General features: G+C 34.9%; 1 protein-coding gene and 1 long non-coding RNA gene across 2 annotated transcripts in view; one reads left to right on the forward strand and one right to left on the reverse strand.

The window, feature by feature from the left end:
• Positions 1 to 22,367, reverse strand: part of LOC134649548 (uncharacterized) — a 96,999-nt gene that overhangs the window by 39,822 nt on the left and 34,810 nt on the right. The window lies entirely within an intron of this gene.
• Positions 16,000 to 19,441, forward strand: LOC134649483 (uncharacterized). The gene is made up of 5 exons (XM_063504242.1): positions 16,000 to 16,074; positions 16,839 to 16,883; positions 17,422 to 17,517; positions 18,468 to 18,695; positions 19,255 to 19,441. Exons 1-5 carry the CDS (start codon positions 16,030 to 16,032, stop codon positions 19,333 to 19,335), a joined length of 495 nt encoding a protein of 164 aa, XP_063360312.1. The 5' UTR covers positions 16,000 to 16,029; the 3' UTR covers positions 19,336 to 19,441.

The following is a 22,367-nucleotide window of genomic DNA, read 5'->3' on the forward strand; positions in this document are numbered from 1 at the left end:
TTGTATGCAGATGATTTATCCAAAACACAAGAAAAGTTAGTGATTCCGCATGTTTGCAACAAGAATATGTATATATGCTGGTCTAGTAAGATTGAATGTATGGGTACTGTTTCCGCACGGTGTACTCTGTCAGTTCACTATTCCCGTCACGCTTCGCTCATCAGTTCAGGCGCAGCCAAGCTTGCTCTCAACTGTACAGCTTAATAATAAACTTTAACAACTCTAAGAACAATTTTTAGTGTCGTCCGAAGTGTAATTACTATGTCACTTCAAATATTTACTGCTGCGGGCTCAGCACGGTTCCATTTTTATTGACTATCACTATGCCCGTCACTTTCGCACTTACATACTTGTCAGAACGTGACAGGCATGGTTATAAACGATAAAAATGCGACCGTGCTACTAGGGCTGTACGGATATGATGGTCGTTTTTGTCTACGTGACAGCGTGATAAAACGGTGTCCGTCACTTTCTTTCCCACGGTGTTAAACAGTGACAGTTATTTTATCACGTGGATAAAGATGGATAAAGCTATCCATAATAGGCTGGATGATTGACTTAGATATTACTGATCTATAGAGGTTTTCTTATTGGTATGATTTTATCGCGACCAGTTATACAACTTTTTTGATGAAACAAATACACCCTTGTTGAGAAGTCACTTTGCTATTTCTATTTGCGTTGCAATTTTGCGAACAATTTATCCCATTATTTCGTTTGGGTGAATCATCAAATGGCATACCAACATTTCCACATTACATATATGATTATTTAGTGTTACCAACTCACCTAACTATATATTCTGCCAAATGATTATACGCCCAAGCGAAATATGCATTTGGTAAACATTGATTTTGGTTTGCTAACTAAACGGTCTGCGATTAGTTGATTTGGAAATAAATGTTATGCACAAAACATCACTTCAGAACCGAATCACATAAAAATATATTATAATACATACCTAATTAATAAAATAAATAACCTAAAAAAAGGATTTTGTAAATAATAATTACAAATACCTAGTAGGTATAATTTATCGATATCACATCATTTATTTAATCGAGGACTTATCAAATAGTCTTAGCGATAGCGGTTCGCCAAAAAACGCTGCAAATGTTAAAGGTCTGAAAATCTATAAAAGGCTTTCTGAGCCAATTTCACATATTTTTGGAATCAGCTCAGAAAGCCCTTTCGTTTAATACCACACACGATAGGCTTCTAAACATTTTTTTTTAAATTCCGTACAAAAAAAAGATGACGTCATAACTCCTCTCGTTTTTTTTTATTTGTTGGTGCTTCGGGACAAATTGTTTCAAATGTTCTAAAGATCAATCGTACCGATTTTCATACCTTTAATATCATTTTCAGCATTTTACTGAATTTCTCGGTGTACCGCCAGCGCTATCTGCCTCTATGTGTATACACTCAAACCGAAAACTTATGAACTTTGCGGTATCGGATATCGATCTGAACGATATCCGATACCGCAAAGCACATTTCTCACGCTCGCAGAAAGATCCCGCCCAGTAGGAACGCCGCGGGTTCGCAGCTTCGCACTGACACTTGCCAATCAATAAAGTGTCCTGAAATATTGCACCAATAAAGATCGTAGGCCTATGCGAATTTTAAAAATATTAGCTGGGTTTGTTTTTATATTATACGAACATGACACACTCGCTAAGCAGGAAGCCGATTCTGTTTTATTTTAATACGGTTTTATCATAATTTAATATGACCATGATCATGACCGTAACACCAATAAGGGTTAGCGGCTAACGCTGATTGGTGCTGACGAAATGCAATCAAGAGTCGTATCATAAGCATTGACATAGATATCTAGGGACTGGCTTTACGGGCAATAATAATGAAGCATGACAGCCAGTACAGCGGTGTGAAATCGCTACAACGCGATTGGTTAATGAGTTCACATCACGCGCGCGATTGGTTGACGAGTTCGCATTACGCGCGCTATTGGTCGCAACTAGTCGCGTTAGACTGCACGATTAGCTGGAATTCGTGGGTAGCACCGCTGAACTAGTACGATGTTTAGTGCCCCATTAGCCCGTCCTTAGATATTATACGTCAATGATAATAAGGCATTTAGCTCACACATATAAGTGCGCGTAAAAAACCTGAAAGCACGAAAATGAGATGAAAACGATACCAAATTGTTAAAACAGAATCAGTCTCCATGTCGACGGTCGCAACATGCACTGCGAGTCGCGTCATGTACGTATCGTAGAGTTAGGATTTTCAACTTCAAATAAGCCTCCCAGTAACGTAAATATAGCTTTCTGATTAACGTGTCAGGTCCAGGGGGCCTACCGCGAACCACGTTCGACGTGTTGCCTCTCTGTTGCACTTGTAAATTCGTACGTAATTGTGACAGGGAGGCAACATGTCGAACGTGGTAGGCCCTCAGTAGCGCCAACCACATTCGACGAATTAATTAACACAACTCAGCAGAGCTAACTACCAGTAACTAGTAGGTATAATACCTTTTATGAAATGTATAGTTTCAGTGAAAATTTTAGCGATGTAATTAATAGCGTAGCGTAGTTGTCACACGGACATAAATTACATAATATTTAAATCCAACAACAATTGAAAACAATGACATCTCAATATTCTCAATGATATTTCGAATAGGTATCGATCGTCCGAGATAGTATTAGGACTATTAGGTACTTGCGTTTAGTATCAAATGTATAAACTCATACTAAACACTAATCAGGCCCTATCTAAACAGGCCCTAAGGCAAGTACGTACGGGCCTTATCAGATAGAAATATTGATTACCTATCTCCAAAAAGGAGTTAATTATAATAGCGAATTCTTTAAGAAATTTACTTAGGTACTTAAAGTAGGTACTTACTTTTGTAAGTTACTTTAAGCTCAGGAATTCACCCTTGAAATTAACGGACTTAAAGTACGGAAAAATAAAAAAGCGGCCAAGTGCGAGTCGGACTCGCCCATGAAGGGTTCGTATTTAGGCGATTTATGACGTATTAAAAAAAAACTACTTGCTAGATCTCGTTCAAACCAATTTTCGGTGGAAGTTTACATGGTAATGTACATCATATATTTTTTTTTAGTTTTATCATTCTCTTATTTTAGAAGTTAGGGGGGGGGGGACACACATTTTACCACTTTGGAAGTGTCTCTCGCGCAAACTATTCAGTTTAGAAAAAAATGATATTAGAAACCTCAATATCATTTTTGAAGACCTATCCATAGATACCCCACACGTATGGGTTTGATGAAAAAAAAATTTTGAGTTTCAGTTCGAAGTATGGGGAACCCCAAAAATTTATTGTTTTTTTTTTCTATTTTTGTGTGAAAATCTTAATGCGGTTCACAGAATACATCTACTTACCAAGTTTCAACAGTATAGTTCTTATAGTTTCGGAGAAAAGTGGCTGTGACATACGGACGGACAGACAGACGGACAGACAGACGGACAGACAGACGGACAGACAGACGGACAGACAGACGGACAGACAGACGGACAGACAGACGGACAGACAGACAGACATGACGAATCTATAAGGGTTCCGTTTTTTGCCATTTGGCTACGGAACCCTAAAAAAACACCGTGTATATCAAAATTCCACAGGTAATGATAAAATAAAGTAATATTCCAACATTCAATTTTTAGATAAATATTGAAATAAAATTGTCGTATGAAACAATTTACTTCACGTTTTATACTTATAAACTTGTAATTCACTTTTTGTCCACCTGTTTTCCAACAACCCATTGGTTACAAGCCTTTTATAAAACACGGCCCTGCTCTAAATCGCAATAAAGGTGCAAAACTACGTCAATATTTCAATATTATTCACCATAAAGTACTATGGGCCCGATTCGGATTTTGTAATAGACATCTATTAGATATCTTTTAGACATCGCCAAGATAAGATAACGATATGTTTAAGATCTAACCTGTCAAATTTGACATTTCCGCGATTCTGGAGATACTCTTGAACGATTTCCACAAGATATTACTTAGAGATCGAATTCACATCTAATAGATATCTAACACGATCTATCGTAAAAGTGATATTGGTTGCCCGAATTGCGCTGCAAAAGAGAACTAGTTGAAATCTAAACTATAACGTATCTAGAATGGATCTAGTACGTGTCGTCTCTTGTGAATATCTTGAAGTTCAAATACGGCAGTAGGTGCATCCAGTCAAATAATTACATAGGTTAATTTTGTATTAAGCAGAAACGTCTGCGAACGATGCTATTTAAGCTTCGAAATAAATTAAAAGTGGAAAAATTCACTGTCTCGGGTGGGACTTGAACCCACGACCACGATCACGAGCACTGGACTAGTGATCCAGTGATCGTCGGTTCAAGTCCCACCCAAGACAGTGAATTATTCCACTTTTAATTTATTTCGAAGCTTAATTACATAGGTATAAAATAAGTAAGTATAAAAGGTAATATGTGCATTACATGGTACCTACGTAATACATTACTCACATAGTATGTAGGTCACGAATCTTACTAGTTCTCAAGGTAAGGACACTACCACTAATGAAGCTGAAACCGTATTAAGGTAATGCGCATCTAAACTCGAATAACCTTTATCATTCGACAGAACGACGTCGTACTCGCGAAACCTGAAATTTGATTTTATGACATCATCCTGTTATCGTGGCGAGGCAGGCTGAAAACGGCAAAGTTGAGCTTCGTTATGAATTCTGTGTCATAGGCAAAATTAGATTTTTTTATTTTCATCTCAATCTTATGGAATATTAGAAGCAGACAGACAGAGCTGACAGACAGAGAGAGCTGGGTCATTAGCCAAGTGACGCTGAAAAGTCTTTATTTTACACCTACTCTGCTGAATGCTGCTCTTTTCCTTGACTTGCCACTCGCCAGGGTAGGTCTGTACTTACAATAATAATTGAGAGTTAATGGAATAAAAAAAATATATAATAGTTAATGGAATAATAGGCTATTGGGTGAAAGCAATGAATTAGATACTGGACTATGGTATAAAAACCGGATGCCTGCCTATTAAACAGTATCCAACTTTATTTTCGGCAGACGGCGGTGACTCGCCCTCACAAGATGGCCCCTCGCCTCTCAAAAAAAACGATATTAAAAATTGCTCAAAGGCAACATCGTTTGCATTACTTTCATTGCTATTAACTTTCTATAACTTAATCCAAATGATGATATCATGTCGATTAGTATAAAAGTGGTTATAGTCGGGTCAGCACAGTTCATAATGTATGAGAGATCTACATGAATTCTCACACTAGAGATTTTTTGAGATGTGATAACCTATGTTGCAAAAACTATATTTAAAAAAAAATCTCCACAAAATATGTCACATGGTTTTAATAAATCCAAACTATTATTAAAATAGAAAAAATATATCAAAACATGAATCCGACACTCGAGATTTTTTAATATGCAGTTCTCAAACATATACTCATTATGTATTTATATTTTCTCCCAGCTTGACACCAAAACCAGCTCCCAATAATTTTCTTTATTAAAAATATTTTTTTATATAAAAATAACAACTATGTGTACATAACAATTACATGTTAATTAAGCTCTATATATTTACTATATCCTACAAAAAAATGTCTCACGTAAATTAATCCATTTAATTACTATTAACCATTTTTGTTTTGAAAATGTTTTCGTTGCTTCGAGAAAATGGACAGTGGGTTTGTTTTTCACTTTCTCAAATCTCTTTCTCATGTTAGTGTAACAACAAAAAATCTCCCACGTATATGTAATATTGTATGGAATAAAACCATTATTAAATCATCCAAGCTATTTAAATTACCCTAAATAGCGGGTACTGATTCACTGTAGAGAACGTTTTATCGACTTCCATATCTCCGTCTCACTTCAATGTTCGCGGCAGACGATCGTTCCGCTTCAACAGCCGAGAGTTCGCGATCCGGTCGACCGTTAATTCTCCCATGACTATCTTACCCAGTTTCATCGGTATGCGTTGCGCGCTTACTTAACACACCTCAGGCCAAGCTCCTATAAAACGCGCAATGCATGCATACATTGCGGTATCTTCTATATGTCACATATGTCAGCTATGAGGCTATGACATGGCTATGACAGACTGTGGCAGTTAGTTCCAAACAAGTATACAGACTTGTCTACCCACCATAAAGTTTAGCGTAAAGAGAATATATCACTCCTTAGTGAAAAACCATACGGTTTGTGCGAAGTTGAGCGTTATGTCAATGCTAATAAAGATGATGGTTTGACTTACGCAAAAGAAAAATATAATATCATTTTATTTTATATTTCCAATTCCCGTTTCATTTACACCCAATATTAAATCTTTTTCCGTAATAAAATGCGTATATAATTACTGTCATCATCTGTATTTATTTTATTTCTTTAACCCCTTATTCATAAACGCGCTACAAACCTCAATTAGCTAATAATAGTAATAATCGTTTGTCCTTATCTGTCACTTTAATTATGTATTTGTAAGTAAGGGATAAACATAATTGAACTAAATCAGGCCCGTAAAGTTTATGAATAAAGTGGTTAATCTTTATTGCACAAAAGAAAAACCTTATAGTACAAGAGGCGGACTTAATGCCATAAGGCATTCTCTACCAGTTAACGATGGCTTGTCCTCCGGGCCATTTGATCGATGACCTTCTTTGATTATTTATTTTTAATGGACGCCAAAATCCAGACAGGAACTTCGATTTTGACATTTACCACAGTAATGCAGTCGGTAGCAATGTCGCGCTTCAAAATTGCTGCAGTCGACTGCATTGCTGTAGAAAACGTGAAAAAGGTCATTCAAAGGGTAATAGGGTTATATACACCGCGGGATTTAATAACCCGAAAGATTTAAACCAACTATTTTAGAGCCTAATTAGAGTATATAAAGTTATATAACACATAGTCCAAAAACCCTTAATTTAAGAGATATAAATTATTTAAAACAAATCACAAGTTAAAAAATCTCAATTCTAACACAACCTTATGCGTGACGTAGCCACCAACTAATTTTACACGCAGACGCACTAACTACATGGTTATTAGCCAGTTTAACTTAATTAAGTTTGGTATCTATCCTACAAAAAGGTTTCACTACCGAAATTTTGTTCTGTTCTCAATCACGAGAGTACAAACTATTTACCTTCACGATAACTGGCTGATAGTTTGACGAAAATGACGAAATTGATGTCAATAAAATGACATATTTCATATGTCACGCAAGATATGCGCAAGATAACATCTTTAAATTTGATTGACTCTAATAAATAAAATTCATTTAGCGGATATTCACTTTGTGTACGGATTTGGAAACCCGAAGAACTATGTGCTTCCGGCACGACGGACCCACTTCAGCCTATAAATTCGTAAATTGGCTAGACGAACAATACCCTGAGAGGTGGATTGGCCGTGGAAGCAACGTCCTAACCTGGCCTGCCCGCCCGGTCACCCGACTTAACGCCATTGTTTTTTTTCTATGGGGAACTCTGAAAGATAAGGAAGGAATACTCAACACCAGTGAACTCTGGAGAAGAATTATTAATAAAAATTCGAACGGCTTCCGAAGAAATAAAGAACACTTTTGTAAAGGGCGATTCTCAGAGATGACGTTCGGTGCCTGACTTCGGTGCCGAATTTTATTTTTTACTTATTTGATACACAACTTTATTTCCTAAAATCTAGCCTTAATATAAAAAATATTGGTAGTGGAGGCCTCCATTAGAACCTTATAGTTTCTTTGATATTTGAGATTTAAAAAACACCGAAATCATGTGCAGGCACTGAAATCAATTTGCGTCACCGAATTCAAAAATGCTTACACAGAAATCACACTTCAATTTTATGTCTAAATTATATTATAATTTATTAATATTTTTTATTCTTATTTGATGATAACTATGATAAGCGATGTAGCGAGGCTAATGATATAGCATAGCTTACATCAGAGATGGGCATTAATCGATGAATTTTTTAGTTAACTAATCAATCGATTAAAAATATCAATCGTCATTTTTTAATCGCGATTAATTTAGTTGCGATTAAATTTGTTGTGAGAATGTACAACTAACAACTAAATTAGTTTTAGTTTCAATCGACTAAATTTCACGGTTAAATCTATATTAAAACTATGTCATCGCTGGTTTTTGCATTTTTTATTTAACTTGCAATATGTAACTAAAAGTTGGTATGTATGTACATTGGAGGTACTCGTATGTTGTACCTGTCTTGGTTTGGGTAGAATCTTGCAGCTTTTTTCGAAGCAGATACCTTCAACCGATTGAGCTAAAATTATGTATACACGTTTAATTTGAAATGCTTGAATCACAATGTAATATTATGGGCAATAATATAACGATATATGTGTAGTATATATCGTTATATTATGGATACAGGTAACGATAAATCACGAAAAACTGCAATGTTTACAAGTCGCAAACAATATGTAGATTGGTGCATTATAAATACTTAAGTTGTACACGATACTGAGTAAATCTTAGACAAAGAAATTATCAATATTCTGCTGTCGCTGTCAATAATAAAACTCTTTTTAGTGTCACGCGGCGACAAAACAATGGGATAATCCTACTTACCTGGAAGTTGTTTATTGCATTTTGAAGCAAGTGCCGACGCATTTTCAAAAAAAAACACGTTCTATTTATTGCATGAGACATCTGCATGTTGTTTATTATCTATGCGGTCTAATTTGTTTTCAACGTGTGGTCATTAAAAATATTTTAACCTCTTTGTAAAGAACTCTCAGCGTTAACTATTGTACATTTTCCTTGCGTCATTCTACATTCAAATATATCAATCAACATACATATTTTGATTATTAGGGCTATTACCAATATATTGAAGCGGTAGCAAATTGATCGATCAGGCTACTCGATGTAAGACTCATACCTCATAAATTCATACTCATAGATGGTTTGAGCTCTCTAGGTCACATTATATAATATACATTGAACATGTTGTCATGAATCATTTTAGATTCTAGGTGCTTATTACTTATTACGGAAATTTTATTTACCCTTAGATAAGAGAAATTTTACACTCCATAAAAATGGTCAATATCGCAAGTAACACATGTGCTATTTCATTTTTATACATGCGTTAAGATGTCCTAATCTGCTGGCTGTCAACATAGCCATCCCAGGTTTTCCATTTAATTTGCTTCTAACATTAGCCGCGGACAAAATAGTCTAACTAATTAGTCGATTACAAAAATTAGTTGTCCGTAATCAATCGGCAACTAATTTAGTTGCAACTAAATTAGTTGCACTCTATACAACTACGATTGATCAGTCGTCGTTTTCAATCGTCAGTCGCAATTAATTATTTTAGTCTTAATCGTTAATCGTTAGTCGATTACATTTTGCCCATCTCTGGCTTACATAAATGTAATAAATAGTACCTTTGTTTACTCAAGATTTTAAAATAATCAAGTTGCGGCTTATGAAACAACATCTCTAGAAGATATCCCACACTAATTGACTATCCTCATACAATAGGGCGATGTATGGTCCTGAAACGAGTTTCAGACATGTCGACTACAAATTCGCACATACAGTGCCAACCACTTAAATAGCCTCACCTATATATTGTGAGTATTATAATTATACGTGATAATTTTTATAAATATATCTTAAATTTGAATTGTACGCCCTGGCGTTTATCGAACGACACATTAACAAGTCCGAACTTGTCTGCGCGCGAAACGTCGTGGACGCAAGAGCTAATACGGGCCGTCCACATGAATAGCCTCAGTGTAACATAATCGTCCAAACCGTGCATTTAAGTTTCGCTTTCAAATTTATTTTATTATAATTAGATAATACAGATGGCATTCTATTAAGTACCTGCAGCAACGCGATAAACACAGTGTTTTTGTGACTATGGGACGTGGTAAAAAACTTACAAGTTTAGAAATTGAAAAGGTTAATTTTTATTTAACTCTAAAATTATCCCATCGTGAGATAGCTAAAAAAATAGGTCGCAGCCCTAAAGTTATTAATAATTATGTTAAAAATAAGGAAAATTACGGCCACCAGTATAAAGGACGCACAAAAATTGCCACTACGGATCGTGAACGTCGACTTATTTTACGCTCTGCTTCAAATTCCACCAAGACCGCCAGGCAAATAGCTAGTGAAATAAATACTAGAGCATCTCTCTCTACAGTTCGACGGATTATTAAAACATCATCCCACCTCAAACGAAAAAAAATCATGAGTAAACCTCCTTTGCGCGAACAACATGTGGCGGGTCGACTGTCTTTTGCTAAAAAGTACATGTGCTGGAAAACCGAGTGGCGAAATGTGATTTTTAGTGATGAGAAAAAGTTTAATCTAGATGGTTCAGATGGATTTAAATATTATTTTCATGACCTAAGGAAAGAACCGAAAGTACTATCACGTCATCATTCAACTCTCGGATCGGTGATGGTTTGGGGAGCAATTTCTTACTATGGTACTGTTGATTTAATTGTGGTAGACGGAAGACTAAATGCTGAAAAGTATTTAAATTTATTAAAAGAAACAAAAAGTAAGATCAGAAAAGTAATAGGTAGAAAAAAATGTTTTTTCAGCATGATAATACTCCCATACACACGTCAGCCATAGTTACAAAGTGGTTTGAAGAAAACTAGATTGAAGTTCTAGATTGGCCATCCTTGTCCCCTGATCTGAACATCATGGAAAATGCCTGGGGTTGGCTGTCTCGGCAAGTTTATTACGACGGAAGACAGTTTAGTAATAAAAAAGAACTGATCCAAGCTATTTACACTGTTTGGGATTCTGTGGACGTTAATTACATACATTCTTTATATGAATCACTACCTAATCGTATTTTCGAATTAATAAGGTCTAATGGAAGGTATACAAAATATTAAACGAAAGAATTTTAATAACTAAACAGTATATTTTAGCATGTGAGGCTATTCAAGTGGAAGGGCCAATTATTTGTTTGACGTTATTTCTCAAAACTTTGATTAGATAACAATAAATATTTTATTTACTATTACAGGGCTTCTTGTTTTATTTCATATTTAATGTTTAATATATATCTCCTTTTTATATTACTATGAGAAATATTAATTTTGGTGAGTGAGGCTATTCAAGTGGCTGGCACTGTAAGTGCTATGAAGAAGAAAATGTTTGTTTCACACAATCCAACGGCACACTCATCAAAAAGAAACTTATGTTACCTACACCCGATAAACAAGATACTTTTGAGTGGTATTCAATGCTCAGAAATATTTAATGCACTTATAAAACAATGTAAACAATACGGAAAACAAGTATTTTGCTAGACTTATAAATAGGTATGTAGTATTTTTGAATGACAGAGGTTTAAAGTGTGAACTCCCTCAATTTAGAACTATTTGAAGTTGTTGACTAATGCTTAAAGATAAAATCACCTATTAATTATGATCTCCTGCACCCTCACACACTTGAGCTAAATTGTAACTCCGATATTTAAACATAAATACATCAGACATTGAGGATTGTTAAAACATTGGCTATGTTGAATTTGTGTTCATGGCTATGCTTTAGAAACATTGATCAGTAGGTACGTTCAGTGCCTTTGAAGCGATATCGACAATAGAAGGCCACTTTATTTGTAATCCCTTGTTTTGTGGGTGCACCTTGCATAGTATGTAAAACACAAGTTATTTTAAACGAAGTGGGATTAACTGCATTTATTTAATATGGCTGACACGTTTAAAGGTATCGTGGTGTAGGGTCTCAAGTGATACAGAGGACAAATTCACATAATATACTCAATTGGTTTGAAGATAAATCAAGACAACAGCGAAAAGAGAGAAAGAAACATTGGGTCTACGATTTTCAACATACGTCTCGTGAAAAAAAAACACTACTCATTGTAAACTCACTAGTTTTAAGAAGAAATTAAGTCATAGTATAAGTAAACAAAATCACTATTTTGTTTACTTATACTATGACTTAATTTACGTACAAGCATAGTTTTACGTTTATAAAGCGTATCTTGAACTTTTTAGGTGTGATAAGTTAGAAAATAAAGTACAACAAACTAGTTTACAAAGCAGGATTTGAATTCGGTGATCACTTTCTTGATATCGGTGGTCAAAAAATCCACCGAAACCAAGGAAATCAACACCAGTGATGTCAAAATTAATCGCTTTTTAGCAATTACAGAAATAGTATGAATGATACAGAGGAGACGTAATAATGACGGGTTTAGGTACTTTCGAGGATTTCTTAATCACTTGCATAACGATAAATGCACTAAAACTGTGGGAGAATATTGCACCACCGATCTCAAAAAAACATAGAACCAAATCCACCGAATGACAGAGAAACATTTAAAAAACTACCTTAGTATACTGTGACTGCACCTCTACTTTATTCAATGGTTAAGGCACAACTAAAGCATACTTTGTTTGAGCCACTGAGTTCCTGGTCTACAACTTTGTAAGAGTACCGACATGGTTTGTAAATTACACCGAAATCAGTCAATAGCCCGGGACACATCGTAAATTTGGTTTTATTCAATGTGTTGAGCAAACACATTACTTTGATATAAAGAATATGATCAGTTAACTAATACCTTATGCGTGAACACCGATAATAACTCCGATATAATGCCCCATCTTCAGTAATAATTTTTTGTTCCAAAAAATCTGGGCGCGGGACAGGCCCACCGAACATCATTTTTCGCATTTGGATATTTTTTAATGTTATATATAAATAATAAATAAATAGTTTGATAGTGTCCCAGGCAGAATACATGCTGAAAATCATGCCTGAATTAATTCAGATTTATTGAACAGTAAATTCAATAACTTTTTGCTCCGGACACGTAAAAATGGCCCTCCTGAGAAATGCCCTAAACCTAAATAATGAAATCCGTTTAAAATTAAATCTTTGTGCTGAAAACGGTGGTACACACTTCGAAAACCTAATTTATTAAATTAATAAAAAAGCGTAATTGTTTAACATAGTTGTTTTTTTTTACTTTACTCAGTATAAATCAACACATCGAGAATTTAAAATACGTACTGATAAGCATGATCGATATTTTAACAAAAGGTCATTCATTGATTTTAACAAAGTAATCATCCCTTTCCAGCTGTAGTATGAGTTAAAACACAATAAGAGGCATGATTTCTTTCGGATATAATCATGGTTAATGGCTTTGGTTACCTCACTCAAAGGAAAAGATTTTATCGCAAAGTTTCAACAATAATAACTGCACTGTACCTACTGTTGTAGTAATTAATAAAGTTTTGATACAATTTGTGGTATTTTGAGGTGCCAATCAATTGAAATAATTTCAACGTAAACATGATCCTAGACATAACTTGACACTTCTTGTCATGGAACACATGTCACTGCATTCGCCGTGCATCGTATGATATCGGAGTGATTCGTGAAATATCATGCTCGCTCTCTGTTTCTCTAATTGAGATTAATTAAACTCGCTCACTCTCTGAATAAAGGTTTGTTCACAAACAAGCGGTAAATTAATATGATTTAATTTGTACTGAAATAGTAGTTTAATTAAAATATATAACTGGACCCATGTTGATATAACATTATTTACTCGTACTGTCGTCAAAAATACGTGGTTTAAATCTTTCGGGTTATTAAATCCCGCGGTGTATAAGATGAAATGATGCATTAATAAAACTTTAGTTAATTAACAATATTATATTAAATCATTAACAACTTTGACAGCACGATCTCTTCGCAGGTAGGTGCTCTACAAGGAGTTTATATTACAACATTATTTCCAAGAAATAATCTCTCATTGTTACGAAAATGTTGGTAGGGTGGCTTTAGGTTACTTTTCGTTCATATCGTCTTGGATATGGGTGAACATGGTGTTAATACACTCAGTATCAATCAACCTGTAAAGATATTGTAGCCTGGCCTTTTCTCGAAAAGTCTTCTAGAAAAATTTACGCTCATGTCGTCTCGGATATGAGTATATTTGGTATCAGTGCATTCAGTATAATATCCTGAACACAAATATATGAGATGACAAGCACGAAAGTGGTGAGGATAGTTGCTATGACGCAAAGTTTTTACCATTTTTCTTTTAAACATACCATGTGGGGTACCAAATGAAAGGGCCTTGTGAGTAGATCACAAATATATAACATACTGTAAAACTTTTACTACTTAATCCAACAAATTATTTGAAAACGTTCAAAAATTTCACAAGGAGTTGATTTCCAACTGCTCTAAATTGACTAAGATAACTTGATCCCAAGTTTCCTTGCAATTATACGTAATCGAGGGCCAGGCTCATACTAGTTCTCATGTCGCGATGCGCTAACGCTAACAAAAACTAAGCGTTACGAATTGCTGACATTTGCTTCTTTTAGTTTCACTCTACTCAAGCATCGGATGACAGGATCGTTGAAAAGGGACAAACATATCCTTTGACGTTACGTTACTCTTCTCGTGAATTGTCAAATTTTAAAATTCGAAATTAGCTTTGGAATTTGTCCGGGTGGCTATTCGAAGTATAACTTGGTGGACGGTACTTACTAACCAAATAAGCTTGAGATCCAGTATCATAGATAGTTGTAAGACTTCAAGGGTCTATTTATATCTGACTATGCATCCTGTATTATAAACGTTTTGTGAATAGATATAAAAATTGCCACCTATCATTTTTCACATAAACACAGACACTTTATGCATTGAATTATTAAACCTTAACGCAATGCCATAAGTCATAAGGTATATTTTCCTAATATACCTTGATGCTAATTCGAACTTTGTTATAAAAGATGTCATTTTATATCATTCGCGCGTGCATTTCACTCGTACTAGATGAAATATGTATTGGTGCGAGCGAGACGGTTGGGCGAATGATAACAAAATGATATCTTTTTGACATCTTAAACAAAGTTTGACTTGGCCTCTGTGGAAGCCTGGAAATACAGCATACTTCATTGACTTTTTATGCTGGAAATTGATTTAATTATTGCGAGAAAAATAAGTATGTTATTCTTCAATAACTTGTACAGTTACTGCCAAAAAACTAGAAGTGTCCATTAATTGTGTAGAACATTATTTGCTGTTTGTTTCCAATATCATGCTGCTATTCTGCGAATATAGCAGTTCCTCAGGCAGATAAATTAAACATGATCGAAACAAATACTATTAACCACAATAGTAAACTTTTCTCTCAGTGTGGGATATTCTCGGTCATGAAAAACTTACAAAGTTATTGTTTTTTTCATTAAATCTATAATTAATATTATTGTCGGGAGAAATTCTGACCGTGTAGTCGTGTAAGCTTCATAGCCCATTCTTCAAAAAATCTCTAGTGTGAAATTACTGTTTAGGTAGTATAAAATATAAAATAAAAAAAATGGTTTTTCTCAAAAACGGGAACAGATATCAAGTTGTTAATTCGCAGCCGGGTATTCAATATGATATATAATTCACCCGTGTAGAAACATTTGACTGTGCAATTAATGTAACTTTAACTTTATATTGACTCCACTAACAGAGATAGAGGTAATTCTTAAGTTCACTCAATTGTTCGGACGCGCAGCTCTGCTTCCGAATGCTTCCACAAGCACTTCTAATTGAGGCACACTCTAGAGAGCGAGAAAGAGAACGCGCCATGCGTTAGGGGGAGACAAAATTATACGTGACCTTCCGTTGTTAAACATAGTTTTAGTTTGACAATGGGAATTCAATGAACTTAGTGCTCCTGTAGGTATTACATGATTTGTAGTTACAAAAAATAGTCATTAACTTCCAAAATGCTGTTTAGCCGTTCTAACGACTTCCGCGCGAAAATGATTTGTCAAATGGGTAATCGGACAATTTTAGGAAAAAACGACATCAGCTGAGTAATGGCGACCTAGCTATTGTTGCTGGCTGCTATAATTTCCCTATCTAGAATTAAATACCTACCCACGTAGGCTTAGTTAATCGTTTTGCCGCTTTATATATAAAAAGAGCGCTCTCAACGTAAAGTTATTCAGTGGTGTGATTCGTCAGACAACATGCTTCGTTTTATAGTGTTGGCTATGGCATTGACTACCGTGTTGGTAAGCGAGGACATACATTATTTTATACAAATAAACTTTATGATACAGCAACTGATTATTATTTTGTAACAATATTATTTTGATTTTTAATTTTGGTTTACACACGGGATACATAAACCAGTATTGTTTTTTAATCAACGTATATACATAGTGCCATAACATAAGTTATCCCCTTTTCTATACAAAGTATGGTGTCGTGACGTGGGTGAGTACTTAAGTTGGTGCACCGACCATACACATTTTAACTCCCGTAAGATTTTTACGCATTTTGTTTACCTTGAATGAAACAAAAATAATTTCTTAATATGAAATATAACCGATTTGGAAAAATATGAATTTAAATACTTTTGGAGTTTAATGTACATGTACCTATATATTTCCAGATTGGTCTGATTTTTGTCAATATCTAGTTCTGGTGATCGAGGGAACTCCTTAAATATTATAGGCATATAGCTTTTTTTGTATTTAGCTACAAATCAAGCATTTGCAATTAAACTTCGCTGTTTCAAAACCGAATTCTTTAACGACAAATATTTTACGTTTTCCAATTAGTTTTCTTTCTTAAAGTTGCTAAAAGTGCAAGTTGTGTAATAGTGTTACGAAGGCCTACAATGATTCACGGAACTTCGTAACGCAGCGAAGTGTCCCAACCGTCTTTGAGTTTGGGCTAACTAGTGATTGTTTTGAGATGCACTCTAGTCGTAAATTAATTTAAGAGAATGCTATGGAATTTTTGTTCTTTACAGTTTATTTCTTGATTACAGGCCGACGGTGATGATATGAAGAAATGTATGAGGGTGTTTCATCCGGTAAGTTAAAAACTGATCAAATTCGAGTCGATTTCACAGTTATATGTATATCCTCCTAAGTCCCAGGTCTTTGCAATTTTGAATTTGAGCAACCTTCTTGTATTCCATTATAGTTCAAAATTTGGTTTGATTTTTTTCCTTTTAACAGGACATCGGGACTTTGGGATGATATTTATTGTTACGTAGTACCACAAAAATGGTATATATACAGATACAACTGAAATAAGTGTTTAATATTTACCTATAGCAAACCTAAGTGGTGGAGAACTTTTCGATAATAATTAGATTAACTATTCGATATAACAAATCTGCAATAGTTAATTATTAATAATAAATAGAAAAAAAGGATACAGGAAAATTATGTGATTGCTAAAATATGCGTTACCTTAAACTGTAGCCATGTACATAGACATGTGGCTAATAAGGTCAGACTATATACCATATGTTATTTTATTTTTATAATAGGAATAACGGCAAAGGATATACCTATATATTATTTTAGTCGTGTAACTTAATTCGCCTTAATTGTTATTTTCAGGGATCTATGCATTGCTGTAAAAACGAAGTGCTGCCTCCGAAAGCAGACAAAGATGAGCTGAAAGAATGCTTCAAGATTCCACACGCTCACCATTCTGTAAGTGTTGTATTTTTTTTTATCTACGCAGAAGGCATCACTTTAAAATACTGACTTCAAAGCCAAGAAGACGAATTCGTTATTTCAGATATGCTTATAAAATTGTAAGCTACATTATAAAATCAATTTTGAGACCAAATGCCATGCATATGACATGTAATTTTATTACAAAAAATATGATTATGAATATTCCTATTAATACTATAAATTTGAATGTTTTGAGTGTTTATTAGGGTTCCGTATCCTAAGGGTAAAAACGGGACCCTATTACTAAGACTCCGCTGTCCGTCCGTCCGTCCGTCCGTCCGTCCGTCCGTCTGTCACCAGGCTGTATCTCACGAACCGTGATAGCTAGACAGTTGAAATTTTCACAGATGATGTATTTCTGTTGCCGCTATAACAACAAATAAAACAGAATAAAATAAAGATTTAAGTGGGGCTCCCATAGAACAAACGTGATTTTTGACCGAAGTTAAGCAACGTCGGGCGGGGTCAGTACTTGGATGGGTGACCGTTTTTTTGCTTGTTTTTTTGCTTGTTTTGCTCAATTTTTTGTTGATGGTGCGGAACCCTCCGTGCGCGAGTCCGACTCGCACTTGGCCGGTTTTTCATTTGGATGTTTGTTCCTCTAACACACGCAAACGGCATAACGGATTTCGATGGAAAGAGGCAATACTTAATTACTTAGTACCTACCTATGTTATAATATTAAAACGGCCGGTGTCTTACTTTCTTTCGCTGTGGTACTGGCATAGTTAAAAAAAGACAAAAAGGCAAGTTCTCACATTAGGTACTCATAAGTTACTAAAGTCTATTTTTTTATTCGGTAGACTGAAATGACAGTTCATAGTATGAACATAAAATATCATTTCATACTATGAACTGTCATTTCAGTCTACCGAATAAAAAAATTGACTTTAGGTCTCATTATAATGTGCAACTTTTTTTAGTGCGAGCATGATATTTGCGTTGGGAAGAAGCTCGGATACGCCTCCGATGATGGTACAGTCGATATGGACGCATGGGAGAAGCTTATTACGGAAGAATTTAAAAGCACTCCTACGGTGGTAGAAGCCATCAAAGAGAACTGTATCAAGGGTGACATTAGCAAATTCGGACCACCTGATGCTTGCCAGCTGGGCAAATTGAAGATGTGCTTGCATAGGTCCATTATCCTAGTAAGTACATATCTATATTCTCTACTATATTATATCTATGTATTATTACGTCCTGTGTGATTTCTAAATATACAACATATATTATTACAATACTTACCTATCTAACTCGGTTTTTATTTTAACATAATAATTACATTTTCAACTGCCGGTAGTTTTTTGTAGCTCCCTAAAATGTATGTAAGTAATTTATAATCAAAATAGTATTCAGACAAAAGGATGACCCAATTCTTAATCGTTTCTGGTTTAAAGGCTGTCCTGTCCATAGCTATACAACGCTGAAGTTCACCGAGCGTTAGGACTTATGAGCACTCACCGGAAGCGACTAGGATTCGTATTTTTATTTAGTCGTAATTTACAAAAACTAGTATTGAATTATTCTTCTAAAGTATTAAAATCAATTACGCTTCGAACCTAATTATATCCACAGATGTACTTAATAATAATGCGTCACTAGTCGTTAAACAAGAAAAAGGTTTAAGACCATAATCTACGAAATATCTATATGCTGCTGATGTGTGTAAAAAAACGTTCCTATAAATAATACATCTTTAAATTTCAGGACTGCAAGGAATGGGATGACAACGGCCCGTGTGCCGGCATGAAGGACCTGGTCATGGAGTGCGCCAAGATGGAAGAATAAACAACTAGTTACCTAATAAATAATCGTATTCTACTCGTGAAGATTGTGTTTGCTAACGGTATGCTACTTATTTAAATAAATATTTTTTTCTCGCTGCGAAACATTTTTTAAAGAGTTTTATTATACCCTAAGCGTTCTTCAAATCTTGTTTGCGTCTCCTCCTGGAGTCAATGAGGCCTTTGTCAGAGGACCAACAAAAGAAATCAGCCTAAACAGTCAGAGAAAAGACTCTTGAAAAATGCGTACACCTAAGTTTAGGTTTATAAGTTACACGATCAGATACAAGCAAATGGTATGAAAATCTAACCCAAATATTAGTTGTACTTTTGACCCTACATATGTAGAAGGTAAGTATATAAATGAAACGATTTCACCGGGACAAAGTACACATACACCAAATTTATAAAGCTTATTTCGCTTTGATCAACACTTTTTTATACTGATAATATAATAAGCACTCTTATCATGAGGTATAAAAGAAATTGAAATGAGCTCCATATTAATCAAACTTTTTTACGCAGAAAGATCGCCAAAAGAGGATTCGCTGAAGTTTTATTTACACAGTCAGTACTGTACATAGTGATATAAAAATATCATGAAAGCCATGTTTTGACATTTCAATCCTCCTCGATGTCACCGGCTGGCTATAACTAATTTATTATTACAGACAGGTTAATTACACTTTGGTTAATTTAGTTTGTGTTGGAATGTTGGTCATTGTTTCATTTGATTTTCTATCTTATCGCAATAATCATAAATTTTGTATAAATAATACAACTTATGGTTTATCAATCACAAACGCAGGTGCTACAGCAGATGCAGTTCAATACTTGCTAATCAAGGGGAATTTGTATACGTCACTATGACCACAGATTATATAATAGTTCTTACGACTATGACCAAGAGCACGACTTAAGAAGATTTTTTCCGCAATCGATCTGTATGTAAGGCAGTAATAAATCAAGAACCATTGGGTTTATTATTTTTAAAAAGCAGATATATTATAAAACGTCGTTATTAAATTAAACTTTTAACAAAATTTAATATTCCTTAGGTTGGTTATTAATACATGTGGGATATGTAGATGAGCGTTTTCCAAAAAAAGTGTACATTTCATTCATGTCTTCAAAATATTGACTTCTTGGGCTCATTTGACTCAGAATCATTTGTACCTACATTCACGCCTCATACATAAAAAAATGTGTCCAAAAATTTCCTTTCTTGATCGTCACATTCTTGTATGATTTTTTTTTTATTTGTATGAACGTGACGCACTGGAAAAAAAATTTTGCATACAAAATTTTGGGACACGTTTTTTCATGTATGAGGCGTGAATGTACAAATGATTCTGAGTAAAATGAGCCCAAGAAGTCAACATTTTGAAGACATGAATGACATGTACACTTTTTTTGGAAAACGCTCAGATACCATATAAATACAATTGTATCGACTATGTGAACCTCAAATAAATAATATATATTGATTGCCTTTACGTGCTACAAAATAATAAATATTTTCACATAATAGCTTCGATTATTATTCTTGTGCAATTTATCATGCTTGTACAACATTACTATGTACCTACTTCCTGTGACATTTATTTTTATAATAAACACCTTCGCGGTAAATCGCACTGAATTATATATAAAATTACGTACATAATACACAACTTTCAATGACAAATATTTCAATGGGCTGCCTGACAATTTTTTGACCTTGAAAAAATTTCGGGTCATTGTGACCGCCATGAAATTTTCGAATCGTTTTGATACAATAAATAGTATTTTTATTTTTGCTTGACACATATGTACAAGATATATTTTTTCTAATACTTTTTTTATTGTCTTCAAAAAGGCTTAGGTGTCGGCCACTGGGGGGAGTTTCCCCTACCTATAGTTTGGCAAGCCGTTTCCGTCAGTGGAAAAATGCGGCAAATTTTAATAATGTCGGCGCGAAGGTTTCGCGCCTTTTTCTACTGACAAAGTGGATTTGCAAGAGTATAGTTAATATTATTTTTGGGTAATCAAAGTATTATTTGTACAGTTTTATCTATTTTTTGCCTGTTCTTTTTTTTTGAACATACATAACGTAGGTATATATTCAGAAATTGTCTATCCACCACAAAGGTAGATACTTAGCAAAGTAGTTTTAACCAAACCATTCAGGTTATTTCGACCACACGTCATACGAAACTTTCCGTTCCTTGTACCCCGCTTTCGCCTCAAACGACTAAACTTTGTCTTAGTCTGAAACACTTCATTTTATGACATTTGTGCCTCCGGCCACTTTTGTAGTTCTATGAGAAAAACGGAGTTAAATCTTTTTATGGGTAAACCGATGTTAAAAACTATATAGTGTTAAAATTATGATTGTGACGATTAAGAGCATTTTCACTTTCATTTCAACTGTGTACCATTAACGGCCGGTTAGCAATCGTCACAAAACTGCATGCTTTAAAGTACAAGTGAAAATTAAAATAGGTACCCTTAAATATAAGTAAATGTCTTCAAAAAATATTAATATAATAAGTACCTATTTACTATCGAAAACTCACTAAACTTCAGAGTGACGCTTAAGATAGAACTGATAGATGTACCTAGACATAGTTAAAACGCTTTAAACAAAAACAACAGGGTTTAAACAAAAGCGCTTATCAAGGCCTTCAGCAAAAAGGCGTCTTCGAACGCCTTAGCGCTGTCTAGGAACCAACTGCGCAACTTGGTAAGGGTGCTTACTGGGCACTGTGGCCTAAATAAGCACATGCACACTATGGGGAAACATGACATGGGGCGGTGCAGACTCTTTATGGAGGCAGGGGAGACGTCCTTGCACATCCTCACAGAGTGCCCTTGCCTAATGCGTACTCGTGACTTAATCCTGGGCGGACACATATTGCGCCCGGAGGGCTTAAAGTCTCTCGAGATCAAAAAGATCCTGCAGCTGTTTGAAGTTGCAGGTTTGGATCGAGAGTTGTAGTAGGTGGCGATCACAATAGATCAGCGATGGTCGCAGTGATACATAGGCTTTGGAGC

Source organism: Cydia amplana, chromosome 1 (genome assembly GCF_948474715.1).
Source record: "Cydia amplana chromosome 1, ilCydAmpl1.1, whole genome shotgun sequence".
Lineage (NCBI taxonomy): Eukaryota > Metazoa > Arthropoda > Insecta > Lepidoptera > Tortricidae > Cydia > Cydia amplana.